At 38.4% G+C, this 22897-nt stretch overlaps 1 protein-coding gene across 2 annotated transcripts in view; it reads left to right on the forward strand.

Moving 5' to 3' along the window:
- Positions 1 to 22897, forward strand: part of qin — an 870645-nt gene that overhangs the window by 378690 nt on the left and 469058 nt on the right. The window contains exon 8 of one of the 2 annotated variants that reach the window (XM_067138014.2): positions 527 to 574. The exons of the other annotated variant lie outside the window; for it this stretch is intronic. Coding sequence (XP_066994115.1) covers positions 527 to 574 — 48 coding nt within the window. The remainder of the gene's footprint in view (positions 1 to 526; positions 575 to 22897) is intronic. 2 annotated transcript variants of the gene reach the window in all.

Raw genomic sequence — 22897 nt, forward strand, 5'->3', positions numbered from 1 at the left:
TAGCTTCAGGAATTGTACATTACTGTTTACTGTGATGTTTAAAACATCAAGTGACATTATGTGTATGAGAGTGTAGTTAAACATATTAGTTTGTTTATAATTGTTAGTGATCTTGTTGGGAATTTTTGTACACTCTTTTTGATATATGTGATAGCTGTGGAACATAATCACTGGCTGCTCAGCGAGATAGCTGTGGTTAAAATCACAGGTAAGAGATTTTTGAACTGAAAATTCGCATATCTGGAGTTCGAATTTCATGGTTATGATCTTAATAATACAGAATTAATTTTGATTTTGTTTCTATAATTGCTAACCTAGAGTTAAAATATGCTATCAAGAGGATTTTCATAAAGGCTTTTTTTCTGAAGGTACATCAAAAATGAAGTGGGGCCATCTTTCTTCATGTAATCATTCATCGATTATATCAAAAGTTGTATTACGCACTTTCTTCCATAGCATTACCACCACCACCACCACCACCAATAATAATTTTTAATTTAATGCTTACCTTTGTTTCTTGCTGAAGGAATTTGGGAACGGCTGGCAAAACTGGGATCTGTTACAAAAACATCTGGTATGTAACATTAATTTCTTGATTTTACTGAATCTAATTTGTACAACACTGATCAACAGCATTTTTGTCACAAAGAATATGCATAGTGTTCTGAATGTTAATAAACTTAACCATGATAGGTTAATATTGTGTTAGGTCCGTATTGACTGGTCTGAATGTATAATATAACTATTTATAATAGTTTATTTAAATCCGCCTCGATCAATACACTCATTAAATGAAAGAAACGTTATTAATTAAACCATACATGTTTCGGGAAATCTCAACCATTCCCTTCATAGTGTCATATTGTGTTATTCTTTGATCTAACCACTGATGAAGGGAATGGTTGAGATTTCCCGAAACATGTATGGTTTAATTAATAATGTTTCTTTCATTTAATGAGTGTATTGATCAAGGCGGATTTAAATAAACTATTATAAATAGGTATATTATACATAGTGTTCTGAAGTCATAGGTGCCGATTTTGAAAAATTAAATTTGCCTATCAGGCTCAGTTTTCATGTGATGGTCCAACCTCCGTCTATTGAAATATTTGAAAACGCTGCATAATGATTAATCTGCTGTAATATAAGTATTGTCTTTTCTTTGCAGTTACACATAAAATGCTGGGTGTGCAAATTGAGGAGTGTTTTTGGCAAAACTTGACATTTGCAGCAAACATCATTTTTCAGGAAATGTGTTCTTTTATTTTCACTTAGAAGCATATGCATGAAACATTTCAAATTTTTGTCGATATTAGTTCCAATAGAGACAAGCACAGTACCTGAATAGAACTTGTTGAAACTTAAGGTGGATGAGGTAAGATTATAAGATAATTTTCTCAAGTTTTTTCAAAAGTTGATATATGCAAATATTCTGGTAAAGTGGAACTTCACATTAATACTCTAACTGAATGATATGCTTTTGTTTATCGTATTATTTACTTTTAAATTTTTTTGTTACTTTGTGAATAATATTTTTTGAATATTTATTGATTTTTTAGCTCCATTGTCATACATTTTATAATATAGGCTACTTGGGGTATTGTAAGATTACACAATATTATTAGTTATTACTAATATTATTAGCATCAAGCAATGTAAAAAAAACAAAATACGGTATTAACCTATATTATCAATCCTATTGTAATGAATGAGCACATTAAAATCACAGAGGTTAAATTAAAATTAAGTCTTACAAAATAAAGTCTAACTGAACTCATCAAAACACATAGCCATCAGAAGTCTGTTACTTGTCGTCTAACACAACCCTGCAGAAATCCACAGCATCATCCGCTATTTCAAAAAATTTCAACAGAGTTTGAACATCCTTCTTCTTTCCTTTGCTCACCATAGTTTTCTTTGGTAGAAAAGAGAATTTCTAAATGCTTCATGGCTGGATTTCATTTTCAGAACTTCAACTTCCACTGGGTATGCGAAGTAGGTATCCGGTACTGATACGGAGACTCTCTTATGTTTATTATACGCGATAACACGTTGACTATTCATTTTAAATGACAACCTAGTTCGTAGTACCTTCTGTGAACTCTCTTTATCTTTGATTTCCCAGTCCCTGCTCAAAATTTTAAGGGTGCCATGTTTCTCTAAGATATCATAGTATTGTTTGGGAGACAGTATGTTTTCCTTGTCTTCTGTAAGATTTCTCAATTCTACTGAACACTCTGTCTGGAGCCATGTTGCTGTGTCCCGGAATAGGGAAGAAATGGAGAATATTATTGAATAATGTACTTGTTTCTTTCAAGAGAGGAATAAGTGTGGCCAGGATGACACTGTTTTTGTTTTGGTTGCTACAAGAGTCTGAGAATAAATGTATCGTGGTAGGGCCATCATTGTGCAGTTTCTTTTCTACGTTAAAAAGAAAGTCCAATAAAGCTGAAGCAACTTGATTGCAACCTCTTGAGGATTCTGTTTCTATCTGAGAGATATGACGGTAAATATCCTCTCTTAGACTTTCCCCTGCCATGGTGGCTCTCTCTGCATTTATACCTTTTGATGTGATTTTTAATGGCAACCATTATGTCCTTGTGTTCCTTGCCTGATCTGTCACCACCTCGATTTTCCTTAGGTAACTTCCCAGTATGATGAAACCTACTAGCCAGATAAGATAATCTGTTCTTTGACATGCCAGAAATTCCTTGAAAAGTTGCACCACAGACAGGAAGTATTTCACTAGTTTTCTTCTTGATGCTGTACTTCATAGAAACAGTTTTTTTCTTCCTAGCACTTTCAATGTTCACTACCCTGCACTGAGGTGTGGAAATGTGCATATACTTCAATAGAAACTTGTCTTGATAAATCTCGTTTAAAGAAGTCACATGATGATGGAATTCTGTGATATCTTCATAGCAGAGTCCAGCAGCTTTGCATCGTTTTATCCTTTTACTTTTTGTACTTATGGGCAAGTCTTTGAGTCCATGAATGCATTTAATATTAGGTTTGTTTTTAGTTCTAGCCAGCTTTCCAGGTACTCTCTTCTTGTATCTAGACTTTCTTCCACCGACACATTCATAAACCGGCACGCCAGTTTCAGAATCTTCAGATTCATCATTCATACTGTTGTAGAGTGAAACAGTTCCTCACACATTAACTTGTTTAAAACTTCTCCAGAAGTGAGTTTCTTTTTTTCGACGACAATGAGGGTTAATCGCGGGAACATGAGGCATGCAGTTCCAAGAATACATCCTTTCAATAAAGGAGTCTGGCGTTCCATTGTTCCACAGAATAACACTCCCGATTATCCATGAGAATGCTACGTGATTAATAGTTAACTGCATTTACCGAGTTTTGCTTTAACTTTCCAAGAGCACATATCGACTTTTGCAAAAACCTAGCGATTTCAACCACTTCTATACACAGCAAATATCGACTTATGCAAAGGATGATTGCACAGGATGGTGAGCAAGGTCAAACTGATAACATTGGATGCATAACTCAGTTCCGAAATTTTTTGCATTTATCGAGTTTTGAAAAACCGCTCCTGATTTTGTTTTGCTGTTTTTTTAAATATTACAATAGAAGTCCATTATAACGAGTTCTTATAGCACATCTTAAATTCCCTCAGGACGAGTCGACTGTCGGTGTTCTGTCTCCTGATCCGCTGTGTCATGGCCCTACAGGACTTGTCTTGTTTTTGTCATAGCTTAATTACTTCCAGATCAAGTTCTTTCTTGATGATCATAAGGACAGGTTCATTGGGTTCGCTCCGGTGATTTTGTGGGAATTCCCTCTTGACAATGGTGCTCTTAACTTCAGGTTCCATCACTGGGTGGCTAGATAAGCTATCTGCCCCTATGTTCGTCGGTCCTGGGACGTCACACACATCAAAGTCAAATACTGCGATTAACAGAGCCCATCGCATCAATTTAGATTTTGAGCCAGAGACAGATTTCAACCATTCGAGAACTGCATTATCGGTGTAGAGCTGGTACTTCCTTCCCTCCAAGTAGCCTCTTAATTTCCCCATGGCACACACCACGGCTAAGGCTTCCTTCTCGGCAGTGCAGTCGCATTGTTTGGTGGGAGATAGATTTCTACTGGCATACTCGATGATGTCCCTTTCGCAGTCACTCCTCTCCTGAACTAGCATTGCTCCTAGGCGACAGTCGATGGCGTCCATCTGCAGGCACATCTTCCGTTGAGGGTCGGGATGGGCTAGACCGGGAGCGTTGCATGTCGCAGCCTTAATGTTTTGGAATGCTGCCTCTTCCTTGCTGCTCCATCGGAACGGGCGGTTATAATGGAGTACATCGGTGAGTGGTATTGCCTTCTCTTCAAAGTATGGCACGAAACTGCTATACCATCCATACAAGGCAAGGAACTGACATACTTGTCGTTTGGTCCGCGGGCGTTCAGCCTTCTCGATAGCTCGATTCTTCTCTGGTTGCCTTTCTAAGCCTTCAGATGTTAGGACATTGCCAAGATATTTTACACATGACTAGGCGAAGTGGCACTTCTCCGGTTGGCAAGTCAGTCCATGAATCTTCAGTTATTCCGGCACTTTTGTCAGATGTACCAAGGTGTTCTTGAAAATTCTTGCTGTGAATTAAGATCAGGTCGAGATACACTTGGCAGAGATCTGCAACGTATCCTGACAATACCTTATCCATCAGTCGCATGAAGGTTGCAGGAGCATTCTTCAGTCCAAAAGCTTTACTGTAAATTGGTACAATCCTCTCGGTAACATGAAGGCGGTCAGTGGTCTGGAACTTTCCTCGACCTCCACTTGCCAGTATCCGGAGTTGAGATTCAGCATGATGAAAATCCTAGACCCACTTGTCTCGGCAAGTCTTTCAGGTCAGGCATGGGGTACGCGTCGCTAACGATCTTCTCGTTCATTCTGTGGAATTCCACACACAGTTGATTCAATTCTTCTTTTTCGGTAGACGATAGGTGAAGCCCAACAGGATGTAGAGGGTTTGATGTGACCTTGCCCTTTCATCTCTTGGATCTTCTGAATGACGAAGTTGCGCTTATCCAGGTTGATTGGATGTGGACTTTTCTTAATGGGTGAGGAAGTGCTGCATTCAGTGTTGTGAGTTACCGTGGGTAGTCCGTCCTATTTTATTGGTGATGTCTTCCGGAAAGTCTTTTAAGGCACGTCTCAGCTCCTCTTCTTCAGTTGGTTGAAAATGTGTTAACTGACTGGATATCTCCCAGGTCTACGTCGAATTCTGCGTCCTTGGGAGTCCGGAGATTTCCATTGTGCCAGGTGACCCTCAGTCGTCTGCCTTTTCCCAAAACGACTTCATGAGCTGCATAGCCTAGGATCACCTTGTATTCTACCAAAAAGTCATGACCTAATATGATGTCACGTATTAGGTTCTGAATCACTGTAAAGTCAATTACAATAGGCAGGTCCATGCATGGAGCGGTTAGGTTAGTCTGTCCTTGGATGGAATAGGTTACCCTGTCCGCTGCTGTCACTACCCTTTCAAGATGGTGAGACTTCATAGGCGGTAGTAATCTGGCAACAGTCCCATTGACAAATGAATGGCCTACTTGGCTGTCGAGTATGGCTGAAAAATTCTCGTTGCCTGCCCTCAAGATGATCTCTGGGCGAGACTGGTCTGTTCTGCCCACAATCTGACCAATCCCTCTCCTGCTGTTCCAGGTCTGCTTGTCTGTCAGGTCTGGAAGCACCTTCCTTTTCTTGGTCCCATCCACCCTTAATCCACAATGGGCCGTACCTAGTCTCTCTGACGCCAGAGTGGGGCATTTGTTCTTCAGGTGTCCTATTCTCCCACAATGGTAGCATTTCTTAACCAAGCTAGTCTCTTCTGTGGCTGAGCTCTGGTGTTCTTCTTCCAACTCGGCATTGATTCTACGTAGATCATCAAAGGATCTCGGTTGTGATACTTTCACTAGGGGTCTAATGTTATCTTGGAGTAGCTCTATGATGTCTGGGAAGATCTCGTTCTCCCTTCTTCCGGGTGCAGCTGCTTGTAGTTCGTCCAGTTTAAATTTAAGCCCTTCAAGTTATTCCACCGGGTAGTGGCTTGGCCTTTTAGCCGCGGTGTGATGAGTTGAGCAAAGATGACCCTCTGGTAGATTAGTCCTTCCTAATAGGTTGACCGATCCCTAGGCGAAGCTAGTCGGGGTTCTCCTCCAGTCACCCATGGAATTCTGTAAGGCTCTTTATAATCACCGTCGGGTCTAGTTGTTCTGTGTTGCCTGTACCAGTTTTGACCTGCTGTCCGATATCTGCTCTGTTAATTGATTGGTGACGTCACTAATTTGGGATGAAATTTTATCATTTACGGTTGAAATTTTCGATTATAGGCACTGTTCTACTTTGTAAACCTGCATGTACACTTGCGATATTTGTCCGGTTGGAACTGAATTAGATTGAGATATTTCGTCTGAAAGTTTGTCATTTACTTTAGAAATTTGTTCTGAAATCTTTTCTGTTAGGGCGGAATTGATGTCTGAAAGTTTGTCTTAAAGTTTGTCATTCTGTTTTGGTAAGGTGGAATTAACTCTTGAATCAACGTCTGAGATTTTGTCATGGAGTGCCTGAATCATGCTCAGTAAGTTAAAACACATTTTTGTTATATTTACCTCTTCTTCCGATGACGAATCCTGATGTTCGTTCACCTCAATGAAAGACTCTTCGGGATCTTTTCCTTTTTCGATGAGATCTTCTCGTAATCGCGTCTTGAATAATTTCTTCTTGCCGCTCGTCAGAAGATTTCTTTGCGAATTTGTCTTTAAGTTATTGTACAGACATATTTTCTAGTATCACTTGCATTTTGTTCTGATGCACTTGCACTCGTATTCCAAAATTGATTCTTCAGTCCAGTCGCCACGGTCACTAATGATGTATCTACAATGATGCACATGAGATGCTGTCAGTTGTGTACACTATTTTATTTACAAATTATATTTACATCTTCTGCAAATGCACACTAATAAGCTGCCATCATAAAACACTACTACGAAGAATCAGAAGAAGACTGTAACAGATGCATGTCAACTACCAACCAAACAAAACCAATTCACATACTTCAAACACTTGGCTTCAGGATTATGGTGACTTCTCAGCATGCAGTGCTAATCCCTAAAGTGTTTACAGTGCTTCTTGAACTGCATTTGCCGTTGTTTTCCCGTGCATTGTTTTGATATTTTATGTGATCCGGAACAGTGGTCGAAACTGGTACAGCATTTAATTAACTAGGTATGTAACATTACATTTCTATTTCTACTTGTATCGAATAGGTTGATCCATTATATCTTATTTCAATTTAATTGTGGTTCTACACAAGTCTCATTAAAACAAGTCAACTCTACCTCAAGACTGCCTCTTTATATACGTTGCCTGGCCAGGCTTCTAGAAGAATGACACAGCAGATTTTCTCGTAAATTTGAGAGTCTCCAGTATCCTAGTTACAATGTAAGGAACTTTCTACATAATTTTAGTCGCACATAGCATGGTTCAGGACTTATTACAGTGTGTTGCATAATGTTACATTAGATTATACATCATGTATATAGGTAATAATAAATTATATATTATTGATTATGCGTTCTTACATTGAATAAACTCATATTAATAAATAAATAAGTAAATATATATATACAGCAGATGTTTCATGACATAACCTCTCAAATAATACGATCATGATTATGTTCATACACAACTATGTAAATAATAATACTAAATGGATGTAAACACTCAATAGCCATACCTCACAGTAATAATAATAATAATAATAATAATAATAATAATAATAATAATAATAATAATAATAAATATTTGTTTTATTTACCCATGGGTTAAAGAAAATTGTTTCCAAGTTATATTAGTCTATTACACTTGCATCAGCTTCCATTCAGCAAAACGTTGCGACGAAGGTGATTTATTTTACTTCAGTGTACTGCACATCGAAGCACCAGTGGTCAGTGGATGTTCGTATCTAGAATGGTGAACATGTGTCCCAAAACGAGAGATTTCAAGATCTCTGCGAGATAGAATTGTGTGGTTGCATCAGTAAGGCAAAAACTATCGTGAAATAGGAACAACTGTAAATATCAGGTATTCCACAGTGCGTCACGTCATGAAGAAACTGGTGACGCAGTGAATAAGAATAGTTCAGGCCATCGGCGAGAACTTACTAATAGGGAGCGCTGGCATATTATAAGACGAGTTACAAAGAACCCTTTTAGAAGTGCTCAAACATTAGCTTCACATATTGCCACAGCATCTGGTAAATGTATTAATCCGCAGACAGTAAGAAATGTATTGCACAGCGCACAATTGCACAGTGGAACACAAAGGGGGAAAACCATTCTTCAGTGAGGTTAATTAACAAAAGCTCTTAGAATTTGCTAGAACTCATGTAAACAAGCCCATGAAGTTATCACACTTTTCGGGTCTGATGGAAAGGGAAAGAGCAAATACTGAAGTCTGTTCAAAGAATCTCCAAGCTTCTGTGAAACATGGTGGTGGCAACGTCATGATTTGGGCATGCACGACATAAATGGAGTTGGAAATATGATGTTTATTGATGAAAGAATGACTGCCAAGATGTATATTGAGGTGTTGCGAGGTCGGTTAAAATTAAGTGCACCAATAATGAACCTGAGTGATACATTTTATTTCCAACAGGATAATGATCGCTTCTGTACAATGTCGGTAGAGGGCTCAACACACCTCCGCAGTCCCCGGACATTAACCCCATTGAAAATTTATGGCAGATATTGGATGTGGAAGTGAAAAGAAAATGCATGTTTTCAGTAAACGTCACTTGTTGGAGGCATTGTCAGAAGAATGGTACAAGATCTCATCAAACTGCTCACAAACTTTGGTAGTATCAATGCCAAGATGATTACAAGCCATGACTGGCGCAAATGGAATGCATTCAAAATTCTGATGTGCATACGTTTCTTCATAAGCTGGAATTTTGTTATTTGTTTTGATCGTCTGCATATACTGTATTTTTTTGACATTCAAATTTATGTTTGTGTTCTTTTCGTTATGCTTGTTGTTTATGACTTGCTAATAAGTAATAGTTCATTAGCTGGTCATAAGCTATGACCCAATATCATTTGTAATATAAATATTGTCTTTTCTTTGCAGTTATATATAAAATGCTGGACGTGCAAATATTTATTTGACCCACTGTTTGACTGTCTCGAAAAAAGCACTGTGGAGGTGAGCCTCACTTAAGGGTTGTGGTCGGGAAGGGGTGGAATGAAAATACTGTTGAAAACATAGGTTTCAGGGTCGCTGAGATGCAGTGACACTGTGCATGTATTGATGCACACATGACTATCTGGTTAAAAAGTAGTAAGTGGGGTAAGACACCCCTAGCACCCCTGGTGGAGGGGGCGATACTAAAAATCGAAAACGACAAATATTATTGCCGAATCTATAGTTTTCGGGGTCGCTTAGATGAATGCTGACACTGGGGATTATGTCCAAGTTGAGCACCCATTGGCATGGCGATTCAGAAGAGGTGATAAAGAATATGTCCAAATTTACTGATATTAATGTTGCTTACAGAGTTTTTGGTGTCACTCGGCTGATTAATGACAGTCCCAGTGACAGTTGGAATCGTGTACAACATATCTATAATGCAACGCGTAAATACATTACAACTTATTTTTATTATTTGTTTAAAATAATCAGTTACTTCCCAGACAATCTGGGCTGCTACAAGGAAATACTTTGAGGCGAAACAAAATAATCTCATGCTGAAACCTAAAATTATACACAACAATATTTCTAAATTTACAAATTTACAAGAGAGTTGATAATCAATCAACGTCACTATTAAGACAACTTAAAACCACTTGAAACAGATAATACAAATCCTAAACGTGAAAGGTGTGAAAGAGAAAATTACCGAAATTGTAGATACGTGTACAGCATCTTCCAGAATAGATCTCAACCAAACTTCGTACAAATACGAATTAATATCTCAAAGATACATGAGGAGTAAAACACCTTCTAGCGAACATAGGGGAAGGAATGACATACAAGAATAATCGAAACCCACCAATATTAGCGTCGATCCATAGTTTCCGCGGTCGCCGAGTTGTATTGTGGCACTCTGGATGCCATTTAAGTACCAGTTCAGCTGCGTATGTATGTTCATTCCTCAGCCCTAAGGGTGGTTGGATCCTCCACAGCTCTGCCATCAGCTATCATAGATGGCCTAGGCATTACTGAAGAGGTGTACTAGGGAAATGAGTGGTGATGTAGTTTCCCATTGCTTTCCTCACCTAGCCAGAAGTTGCTATTACATATCAGTCTGCCAAGCCCATTGACATGCGTGCACCAGCCAACCCTATGAGCAATATTTCCACACCATTCATAGCAGGGACTGGCTGCATAAGGAATGGCATTACTAGCATCGCTCATACCTCAGTAACTTATTGTCAAAGCAAGGATAAGACAGAGACAGGTCATTGAAAGTAACAAAATTGCTCTAGCCTATACCAGAAGACATTGCACTGTAAACACTATGTCCTGCCAGCAAAGGCATGGCAAAATGTGGTGATGACGAAAATGTCCAAACTTACCAAGATTGGTTCAATTAACGAGAAACTAAACAATCTATAAGACTTGAGATTAAACACACAACAATAATCTTTAAAATACAAAATAGTTCTTAATCAGTCAATGTCACAATAACGAAATCTACAAAAATGATCTTCACACATAATTTATAGGTAATAAAATAGTTAAAAGTAAACGATAAAATAACACCGAAGGAATGGTTTCTCTAACACACGCTTTCAATTTCCGGAGAATATCTTTATATTTTTCGCAGGCACGGTGTGGTATTCCTGTATTGGAGATAAAAACATATATATCACAAACTACTAGGAATTATGTATTTACTGCATTATGTCAACCATCTAGTCCTAACTCAAGTTATTTACATTACATCCTAAACAAATCTGAAGCTTGGGTAATCCTTAACCTAATATAATCCTACCTCTTACATGCATATTCACATACATACCATAGTAAACACACGTTAAAATAACTCTATAAATTATTTACAATGTTTTTGACACTCCTTGGAATATCCAGCAATGCAAGTACGGCTCTCTTTGGACACCTCTGACGTGGATCACTCCAACGACGTCTATCTTCTCAGCTGAAGATGAATACTCAAACGGAAAAAATCTATCTCCCTGGAATTACTCCTGTCGTTTAAAAAACAATTAATCTAATATTTTACAAGTTAACATTAATTCTCTTGACTAATTAATAAGTAGCATTTCCCACTACTAGCACTGAATGATAATTTTGTCTCCTGTGGATCTCCGTAGCGTGTAGAAAAAAAATCATTTCCTTCAACCTCTAAACAGATATCTTAAAAGCGCATTCATAATTTAAGAAATAAATTCATGTTTGCACAACAGTAGCGTGACAGAAATTATCATCAAACTAATACCATGCCGAATATGTTCATGCTTTTACGATATGCAAGAAGGTTTGAGTAGACAAGTCTCACAAAAATTAGACCTAAATTTTATTCAACAGGATCGATGGTCTAACGTGGACATCAACCCAAGGTGTTTAGAAAACTTCCCGTGCCATACGATATAGGCAAATAATCCTTGGACATCTCTGACACAGAATGCCGGCATGACACAATCTGAAAATACCTCAGGACAATCTACTTCTCAGTAACTACAAGACTTCAACCTCTTGGGCCAAATTCAACGTCCCTTCAACAACACTGACATGGCATATCTGATCTACATCTACATCGTCTATCATGACATATACACTAGTGTCCAAAAGGTAAGCATAATTACTAAACGAGGTCATAGCAACTTATAGGAATGCCAGACGGATTGCTGAACAAACAGAAGCTGAATGACACACCATATGTCACACAACTTGTTTTTAAAAAAAAACAAAAAAAAAAAAAAGAAAAGAACCGTGTCAGAAAGGTTCGGTTAGCTAATGTACACCTTTGACAATAACAAAATTTGGCAATGTCTTCCACAACAAAATATGCTGTTAATAGGGTGTACATTACCCCTAACAGCCACACATGCTTCGCAGCAACGTGGCATGCTCTCAATCAGATGGTCCAAGAGTTCTTGTGGCAGTCGATCGCATTCCTCCGAAGGTCTTGGAGGGTCCCTGGGCGAGGCTGACGGGATGCAATTCACCTCCCCAATGCATCCCAGGCAGGTTCTATAGGATTTAGATCCGCAGACCTCACCGGCCAGTCCATGCGATGATTGTCTTCCCAGCCAGAAATTCATCCACCAGAGCAACACGGTGCGGTCGGGGATTATTGTCCATTAATAGGAAGTCTGGACTAACTGCACCTCTGAAGAGTCGAACATGTGGTCTCAGTACCTCATCCCTGCGTTTCTGAGCATTAACAGTGTTCCTCGACCACCCATGAAGATGTGGAGGTCCGTACGGCCATTCAATATGACGCCGCTCCACACCATGACGCCACTACCACCATACTGGTCACGTTTTACGATGTTCCTGTGGTTGTATCTGCTACCCGGTTCTCTCCAGATTAATGTGCGATGGGAATTGTTCTGCAAACTGAAGCGTAATTCATCTGTGAAAAGCACATGCCTCCATTCATTCATGGTCCAGTTTCGATGTGTACTGCTCCACAGTAAACGGGCCCGTCTTTGTGCTGGAGTGAGCGGAACGCACACCGCTGGACGTCTGGGAAACAGCCCTGCTGTTCTGAGCCTCCGGTACACAGTTTGCCAGGCAACAGCAACCCCTGAAACGGCTGCAAGCTCTGCCGACAATTGTCTTGCAGGTGCACTCTGATTTCGTCGGGCGGTTAAGGCCAGATATCTGTCTTGGTGTGGGGTGGTTACCCTTGGTCGACCTGGTACTGGGCTACGACTAACATCTTCTGTGTCTTGAAATTGTTTCCAAAGCCTGGTAATGACACCTTGTGGCACATTCAAGGATACAGCGATTTCGGTCTGTGTCTGGCCTGCTTCCAGGCGGCAGAGTATTCTACCCTGCAAAACGGGGTTCATATAGCGTCGTTGTGCCATTATGTTGTCACGTTCACCACGAGGCTACTCTCTGCACACTATAACAGGGCAAACACAACTGAGGGAATATGGGGAGCAGGCACTGGCTGTGTTTACCTTGCGGTTATGCCGCTAGTCAAAGCAGGGAACACTTCTTTCCTATACAGAGCGAACACATAAGGTTGGTAGGTGCATATGTTGTGCGATTTGCGCTGTATTTCCTGTTGCCCTGCTTACTACCCGATTGCAGAACTCTCATGATACATTACAAATAGAGAAAAAATTTAAATGTTTTAAGTTTTATTTCCAATGGACAATACGGGTATCAAAGCACGTCAAATCTTCTACTGAACATATCTCAAACTACTGATATCAAATTTTCTTGAAACCACACTTCGCCAGTTTTACCTTCGAAATACATATAGAGACAAAATTTTTACTTGACGGAAATAATCCAGCCTTCGACACAAATATCGTATATTACCCTCATTAAATACACAAAATTAGACACGCACACGCTAATGTTTCCCTATAATGATTTCCCAAGATATGAAACAAATGGTTGACCAAAATTCATCACAAAATTTACAGAACACGGTGACATTGTGAAGTAAACACTTTATGTAAGGGGTAAGTCGCATTACCTTAAGTAAATATAGGAATCCATCACGAATGTTACCAGCTTTCTCTGTGCCTTAGCCGGCCATCATAAATGCATTCCTGTATTTGTTATACATTTTATTTCCTTATTTGGGATTTCCCTTTCGATGCAATGGGTTTTATATTTTTCCGAACCTATATGTAAGTTTAAGTAATTACAAAAAATATACCGTCACACGCAAATTTGCTTTTACAAATCCGCACTCGTTTGTACGAATGTTTTCCCGCCCACGCTTCAATTGTATGTTCAACACCACCTTCTATTTATTTCAATTCGGAACTCCGGCGTACGTGCGATTGTCTATGAATTTTAACACTATTCCAATTCTGGAATACCGACAATACTTTTAACCGTTGTGACTGACAATCTGATTTGCGATTCGAAGTGTTTTACTAATTCTTTGACCACTGCCAAATGCAATCTGACTGGCAAATATCGAAGACAAAGTTCACTAGTGTTATAGAAGTACCGCTACTGCTGGAGGCTATGTCCCAGGCTAGCCTACACACAGTAGCGGCGATAAGAAGCCCACCAACCTGTGGGGCGGAAGGGGTCATGACTGTTTCTTAATTCAGTAGCTGAAGAGTGATTTTACATATTGATACAGTTATAGCCCACAAAAGTGTCATTTGTATTACATAGGGTTATTTCAAACTTAAGCCTTTGTAGTTCAGAGCTTCTTTCCTCAATAAGTGTGCAGTAGTTATTTCTGAAAGAATGTGGGTTTCCCAACCTTTTCCACTCACCATCCCGGGTTACCACTCACAACAATAAACTAGGCTTCTGAAGTAATTAGCCAGTTCTGAGAACTCAGTAGTCAGCAAAGATGCGATAATAAAGATATCCTCCTTATCTAAACTCTAATACTGAAGTTTCAAATTGAAATGGCGTATGGCTTTTAGTGCTGGGAGCGTCCGATGACATGTTCGGCTCGCCAGGTGCAGGTCTTTTGATTTGACATCCGTAGGCGACTTGCGCATCGTGATGAGGAGATGATAACGACACACAGGCCAGCAAAATTAACCAATTATGGGTAAAAGTCCCGTCTCTACCGGGAATCGAACCAGAGACTCCTGTGATTTAATGCCAGCACGTTAACCGTTTAGCCATGGAGCTGGACACTGAAATTTCGAGTCTGTTATAACTTTCGGCAGTCAGTGTAGCTAAGTTGGCCTGCGATGGACGGTTGAGTTGTAAATAGTAGTAAATCATTTGTGATGGTCAGCGTGTTTTGGTTACTATAACTGGAATGTGCCTTTCTTTTGTGTGTGTATGTGTGCGCGCGCGTGTGTGTGCGCGCATGCGCACGCGTATAATATAAGTGTATTACTGTAATTCCTTCGAATTTAAAAACTTAATTTGTATCATTATTATTATTATTATTATTATTATTATTATTATTATTATTATTATTATTATTATTGTCATTGCTGTTCATTGTAATAATATACAACTTTGTACTACGAAATAAACTTGTAACTTTCCTTATCAGGAAACGAGGGGCCTATTTTCAATTATTGCAGGGGACCTCGAGCTTCTTAGCGCCACTGCTGCCTACACGGCTAAAACCTAAGTCCAGTTTTCGAACTTGTAGTCTTTAAGTGTTTATTTTTAGTGTATGCAAAGCGACGTTTTTTACTCAGTTACCAAGCTAAAATGATCAAAATTAAGATGGCGGGAGCTGTTTTATTGCATCGTAAAGATGTCATAGACCAGACACTGATAAAATAACATCTAAATAATGGTAACTGGCACTCGTCATAGGGTATTTGAAAACTACACTGATATTTGTTCTCTACGTCCAGGGATTGGCATTTAAATTATAAACCTTTATCTTCCAAACTGAAAGTTCACCCAGGCACTGTGTTTTCGATGTTGGCAGAGTTTTAAAACTCAGGCACGTCCTTTCAGGATATCGCTAATGTGAGCAACTAGAGGTCATTAGTAATGAATTAATTACACTTCTAGTTCTTGCAACTTTTCTTCCGTCAATTTCGTCCCAATTCCTCTGTAGATAAAATACGACTTAAACTCCCACGAAGCATCCTGTATTCTTACACCCACACGTGTGTACCCGATATCATTTCTTAATTCGTGGGAAACAAAATACTCCTTTGCCTTTCCGCGTGTCTAGGCTGACCAAGAGAAAAACATCAGCCATGCGCCTCATGCTGTTTGCCCGCTTGATTCAAACCTTCTGAACTTTTCAGTTACGGGCTCTGATTTACCCTCCCTTGGGTTCAAGACTCCGGTTCTTCCTAGCTGAAAGGCTAATTGGCTGATGATGACACTTCAAATGTGTTGAAACCGGTCCCAAATGAACAGGTTGTACTATTTTGTTCAGCTTAACAACGGAGTATTGAAAGGTGGATCCTTCCTTCTGTTTAATATTGTATATTTCTCTATTCAATACGGAACAATCATGAAATTTTTAACTTTAAACTATTTTTTTCTCGTGAGCAGGAAACAACACAGAAAATCTAAGATATGCATTTGGAAACTTACGGTATGTACTTGCGTATGATAACACTAGATGGTGTATGGAAATGACAATGTGGGTCTGAGCATGCCCACAAGTTCAGTGTGTGAGTGAGAGGTCGCAAAACGAGAGTCAGCAAGCAGGAGCAATGATCATATATTATAATAGCAGTTCTTCACGGCAGAAATGCACGCTAATGCCATGCTGAGCTGCGGGAAGCATTAGGTGTGCATGCCGTGGCCTATAGAACTGTGCGAGGTGGGTGGAGACATTTAAATGGGGTAGAGTATCAACTGCCTATTTGCCTCGCCCAGGCCGTCCAGTGTCCATAGACAAAGATGTACGGAGTAGATTATTTCGAATGTCTGTAACCAGTGGAGACCTGTCCTTTGTACGTAGTCCTGTGTATTTGCTATCTATACCATAATAAAACAATGTTTACCAATGTCGTGTGTTCTGTCACTTTCCTACGAGAATCTCCTGGAGTGAGAATTTGTCTTCAGGCACTGTGCATAAGTACATGCCCTATATTTCCAAATGCCTATCTTAGATTTTCCGTGTTGTCTCCTGTTCGCGAGAGAAAAAAGAATCCCGTGACTTATGACTTGACCCTTGTGTATGCGCGCGCGCGCGCACACACACACACACACACACGGGTCGAGTCATATATGAACACACATTACATAGAATCCAAAATAACTACAATACGTATACACATACAACTGAAAGCTTTATTTTTTTTTTAATTGGGGGCTCAGCTCCTGTACTGTTTGATTAGTGACATTGAAAGAACCCAACAGTTAGACAAGTATTAATTACTACCTTCAGTATTAACAGGGGAGAAAGAGTAACGTTGTATCCTTAGTGTATACGCTTACATGGTAGGGACTTCAACTCAGTTATGGATATTGAAAAAGTCACCAAATTGCCTACTAGCAAAGACAAAGTTAAAATCCAGGAAGTGGTGAGGCATGTGTTGAAACTCATACCTTCCGAGTTTTGATTCGAATTGAAGTGATGTCTAATTGATCAAATACAGTGGTAGAAATAATACAGGACAGTCTGCGAGATATCGAAGGACAGCGATTAGAGCTCTGTCTAGTGGAGTGACCTGTAGTTACCAATTCTGTCATAAAGAGCATGTGTATTTGTTTGTGAAGTGTTTGGTGTTATTTATGCGTTTGCAGTAAATTAACATAAGTAAATAGTAGCGTGTGTCATTCCTTTATATATCTCCTTGCAACATGAGTGGAAAGATGTGCTGTGTTGCCTGCAGAAGGATTCGCGGTTGGTCTTCCGTTTCCCTCGTGACACGAAAATGTAAGTAAATATTGTTTTTGCATATATATATTCTTCCAGTGACAAGATTTTTATAGTACTTCCTAAACTTCTCACCAGCGCGACCCATATTTTAACTGGTTTAAAATATAATAAACTTATTTTATTGTATAGTGCAGCAGTTAACCTTCAGTACTGATGTGGTGTTGTAGGTGTGAACTGTGGGCTTTAAAATGTCAGAGAAGTGTCTTCGATAAGGTAAATAGGAAAGAAGGAAGTTACGCTTGAATAAGAATTATACAATCTCTTCAGATCATTTTCAGGTCAGCGACTTTACAAATCTCCGACTAAACAGCGAAGTGTGTGTTAAATTTTTACTCCAATTGTACGTAAATATTCCTCAAAACATAACTATTGATAGCATTTTCATGCTTTTCCTTATTTTATCCCTCTCCTCAGATTAAAGCCGTGATCTGTACCAACAAAGAATCTCCCAAGAAATGAAACATCAAATGCTACCGACCCTGCCAAAAGGGTAGTCCTTCCAAGAGGAAAGACAAAAAGACAGGAATGTGCTGATCTGTTTATTGACAAGTGTCTTAATGTTGTGATACAATGTTTTTTAAATGAGGGAATATACAAATCTCACCAGAAACGTCCAGGCAGTAATGCTAAATCAAGAAAAATAATGCATTAATGAAAGATCAAGCCTTTTCACAATAGTGCATTTCACATCTTGATTATATGTCTAATTTCAGTTTTTAAATCATAACTTGTTAAATAATTCTTCTTTCATTTATCTAGAATTGCTTTAGCAACTTTGAAGTTTATATCTTTCTAGACTTAATTTATTTATCCATTTCCATATATGAATTTAGCACGAATTTCCAGGTCACGCCACTAGGAGTGCCATTTGCTAATTGTCTCCCATTTTAACAAGGCTAAATCCGCAAATGTCTTGTATTATCTACGTATACTGTATTTGATCGCATTCAAGATGACAGTCATTAACTCTCACATGGCCGAATTTAACCTCCAAATTATTCATGGTCGAAGAGTGTGACCAGAACACAATATTTAATAACTCGCTGGTCTGAAATAAAAGGCTTCAGCTGACATTTGTTTTAGAAAGAGTGTGATCTACAATAATGCGCTGATACTTTTTATGGCCCCGGTGCAAATATTTTAAAATATTTGTTGTTTGGTGTTATACACACCGTTTTACTTCACTGTTAGCTGCCTCTGTGGATCAATGGTAGTGTCGGCCTCCAGATTCTAAGATAGCGGGTTCAAACCTGGCAGAGGTAGTCGAATTTTTGAAGGGCGGAAAATATCAATTCGGCACTCCATGTTGTATGATGTTGGCATCTAAAAATCTCTGGTGACACATTTGGTGTTTATCCGACAAAATTAATTAATGAATTAATTAAAATCTCAGCCGTAGACAACGAGAGTTTCGGTTTACTCGGTTTGCCATCTAGTAGCATATAGATAGTGCACAGTAGAGTTTTCCACGTAATCAATACTAAGTTGTATTTATAGTATTTACATTACATGGAACTAGTTTCAACCCTACTCGGGGTCATCATCGGCCATATTAAAACATACACAATATAAATGCGAAATCCTAAAACATGTTTTCTAGCAGTAAGAGTCTTATGAAAAAAATAATCTTACAATATGAAGTGGGGTTGAAATGTTGCAAATGAAGATGAAATATTATGTGTGATGTGGGTGAGTAATAATTAATACAAGTACATTATACATGCTAAGTATTCTGGAACAGTAGTACATATAAGGTGCTCTGTGTTTTTAATTAATAACTGTTAGGTTCTTCAGTCTGCCAAAACTAATTTTGAGTAATAAATTTATATTCTACCTTAATAAAAAAAAAAAAACCCATGGTAACAGTATTATACTTGTATTAAAATAGAATACGTTTAGTTCTTGGAATAACATCAGATTCTATCATATTACACTAAAATAGTTAGAAAATTATAAACATTTGATATTTATTTCTGTGTAAATATTCCTGAACTTGAAATCCGTAACTTATCCTAATGAAATCCTGTTTTCTGTCTACTCGAGCATAGATTCTATGTGAAACATCATCTATTTTAAATCTGTTTCTTTACCATATGTTTTCTTTTTCAGGTAGTTTATAAATGCTATAAATTAGTTTCAGCAGGCTGAAAAACCGAACAGTTATAAACAGATATTTTAGGCCAGGATTTCAGTGTAAATGTGTAGCACTCGTCCATAGACAAAGTTAGTCTCGAAGCAGTACTTCTCCTCAATGGGAACAAATTTCTTTTGTTCCGATTGCTTATGCAGTTAACCTGAAGGAATCATATGAGAACTTTAAACTTTTACTCCCACTTATCTAATATGAGAAATACAAATGGCACATATGTAGAGATCTCAAAGTAATTGCAATTCTGCTCAGCATACAGCTAGGGTATTCAAAGTACTGCTGCTTCCTATGCGAGTTGGACAGGATACACAACCACTATTGTGGGGAAATGAATTGAATGAATTGCCCGGACAGTGAAATATACCGAACACTCCCCTTGTTGACCCCAAGAATACGTATCTACCTCCGCTGCACATTAAACTGGGTCTCATCGAAAACTTTATCAAAGCTATGGATGAAACATCACATGCATTCAAATACTTGGGAGAGAAGTTCCCTGGGATCAGTCAAGCAAAAATAACGGAAGGGATATTTGTAGGACTGCAAGTTAGGAAGTTAATGACTGATGAACATTTCCGTGATATGTTGAGTAGTGTTGAAAAAATGGCATGGCTGTCTTTCATAAGTCTCTGCAAGAACTATTAGGGCAACCACATGGCAGAAAGCTATCGGAACTACCGAGATCATACCACTGTATGGGATGTAACGTGTCACTTGAACTACATTTCTTGAATGATCATTTGAACTTCTTCCTGGATAACCTTGACAGCGACCAACACGACTAACTGTTCCAGGATATATCTCAAATGGAATAACATTATATAGGCAATTAGAGTGCCACAATGTTGTCTGACTACTGCTGGACTTTTAAGAGATGTTCCTGAGTCAAAGTATCACAGAAAATCGGACAAGAAATATTTTTAGGTATGTTTTTGCACCTCCTTTTACTTATGTTGCTTACTTCTTTGATTCCTGTGTACTGACACAGATATTTTTGCAGTTTACATTTGAAACTCTTGTTGCGAGGATGTGCCATTTTGCCAGACACATTAATACATAGCCTGGCGTAAGCATGCACAAAAACTGTCACATGAAAACTGAGGCCAATGCACAAATTCTGAAATTGGATTTGGATTGAGGGATGAATTAACTTCCAGAAATAGTATTCTTTTTGTTCTTGTGACATTTTTTTTTAGACCAGTGTAATTTTAATATTTGCTTGTTGTACCTCTTTGACTACAGCAGTTTATTTAAATTAATTTGGTTTGTTATACAGTACACATTTCGTTTGGAGACTTGTTCATTTCTTTGTTCAGTCTGTATGATTCTGTCATTCTGTCTGAGAATTAATTTTTTTGGTGAACCTCTATTCAAAATGAGCACTTCAGACTTGTTGTGTTTAATTACTTTTTCCCCCCCTTAGAAATTCTGATTTTCTATGCAAGTTCCTATGTATTAAACTGTAAGTTTTGGACAAGTTCATCATATTTTGCTATCTGTGTGAAAATAGTTCTTTTGTATGATATTTCTATATTGTTTCCTTATTTAAATGGCCATAGTATTCCAAACCAAACCCTATGACGCAACAGCCCCGAAGGGCTTCGTCCTACCAAGCGACCGCTGCTCAGCCCGAAGGCCTATAAGAGGTGTTGTGTGGTCGGCACGACATCCTCTTGGCCGTTATTCTTGGCTGTCTAGACCGGGACCGCAATCTCACCGTCAGATAGCTCCTCAATTGTAATCACGTAGTCTGAGTAGACCTCGAACCAGCCCTCAGATCCAGGTAAAAATCCCTGACCTGGCCGGGAATCAAACCCAGGGCCTCCGGCTAAGGGGCGGGACGCTACCCCTACACCACACAGCCGGTGGTCATCGTATTCAGTGAACAAAATTATTTCTGCCTTTTGTCATTTTTTAAGTACTTAAAACCAAGAATTTCCTTTTTCATGTATTCTCACTACAGTCTAATAATCACTGTAAGTACATTTGATTTCTTGTTATCTGTCCTTGAAGTATGATAGAGGTTCAAGATGGTCAAAAGATTTATTTCTTTGTATTTAAACATATAGTTTTTTTAATAACTGTGGAGCATTAGTGTAACAGAGTATTCCTCTTGTTGTAACATTCTTAATTAATTTAATTTGATCTTGATGTGCCCTGTGTAATCTGAAATCATGCTGGTTTCTTTTCATCTTATTTTCCAACCTTGTTCACTTGTGTACATTAAGACTACATTACTGATCTTAAAAATATTCTAATGTACCATAGTCATCAGAATTCTTTGTGTGCCCTTACTCGAAAAATTCTGTTGGTATTATTCCTATTTATCAGAAGTATTTTACCCACTTCCTTGTCAATCCTGTTTTTATATTCAACCATTTCTTTTCATCCTTGTCACTTTGCTTCTCCTTTCCTAGCATAATTAAATGTAATCCTATTGCATTTCACTATACTTTAATTTTACTTTCATTTGTGTATCCATCATCATAAACTTTCCATTTACTGTAATTCCAAACATTGGATCATTTCCAGAAAGTTAGCTGCGTACTTCACATTATAACTTAACATTTGCAACTGACCCCAATGTCTCATCTTGCCATACATGCTATGTAAGATAGTTTGAAGGATGTTCCACCTTTCAACACATTGTAAAATATATTCATTTATAAGAAGACCGGTTTTGACTCCCTTGGAGTCATCATCAGTTCTTGTTGAAAATAAAATCAAGGGAAATCTGATAACAATCATCATAATAAAAAAATATATACCTAAAGGTGATTACCTTTTATATTCTGTTCCGTCTATTTTTTTTTTAATTGACCCAAGGAAATTCATCTCCATTGTTTATATCCAGCAGTTGTCCCTTCTTGTCAAGGTAGTAACATACACAGTCCATAGGTTAGAACAGGAATCAGATAGAACTTATACAATGACAATTTGGCTTCCTGGGGGGAAGGTTGTTTCGTCCTATAGAAGTTGAAAGGCAGAGCTGTAGAAGTTGCAGATGTTTGAACCGTACAATTGTTTTCTTGGGTTAATTTGTCGATTGCTGACATAAAGCTACTGTTATATACAAAATGCTGGACTGTTTTAATGTCATGCTGTCTTAGTTTCAGATTGACAGCTTTGCTCTCCCAGCTCGTCGCCAAGCAAACAGCTTTTACTTACCTGATTTTAAATCCAAACCTGTTGAATCCTTCCATCGATTAAATCATTGTCATTT

The sequence above is a fragment of the Anabrus simplex genome, chromosome 1 (assembly GCF_040414725.1).
Source record: "Anabrus simplex isolate iqAnaSimp1 chromosome 1, ASM4041472v1, whole genome shotgun sequence".
Lineage (NCBI taxonomy): Eukaryota > Metazoa > Arthropoda > Insecta > Orthoptera > Tettigoniidae > Anabrus > Anabrus simplex.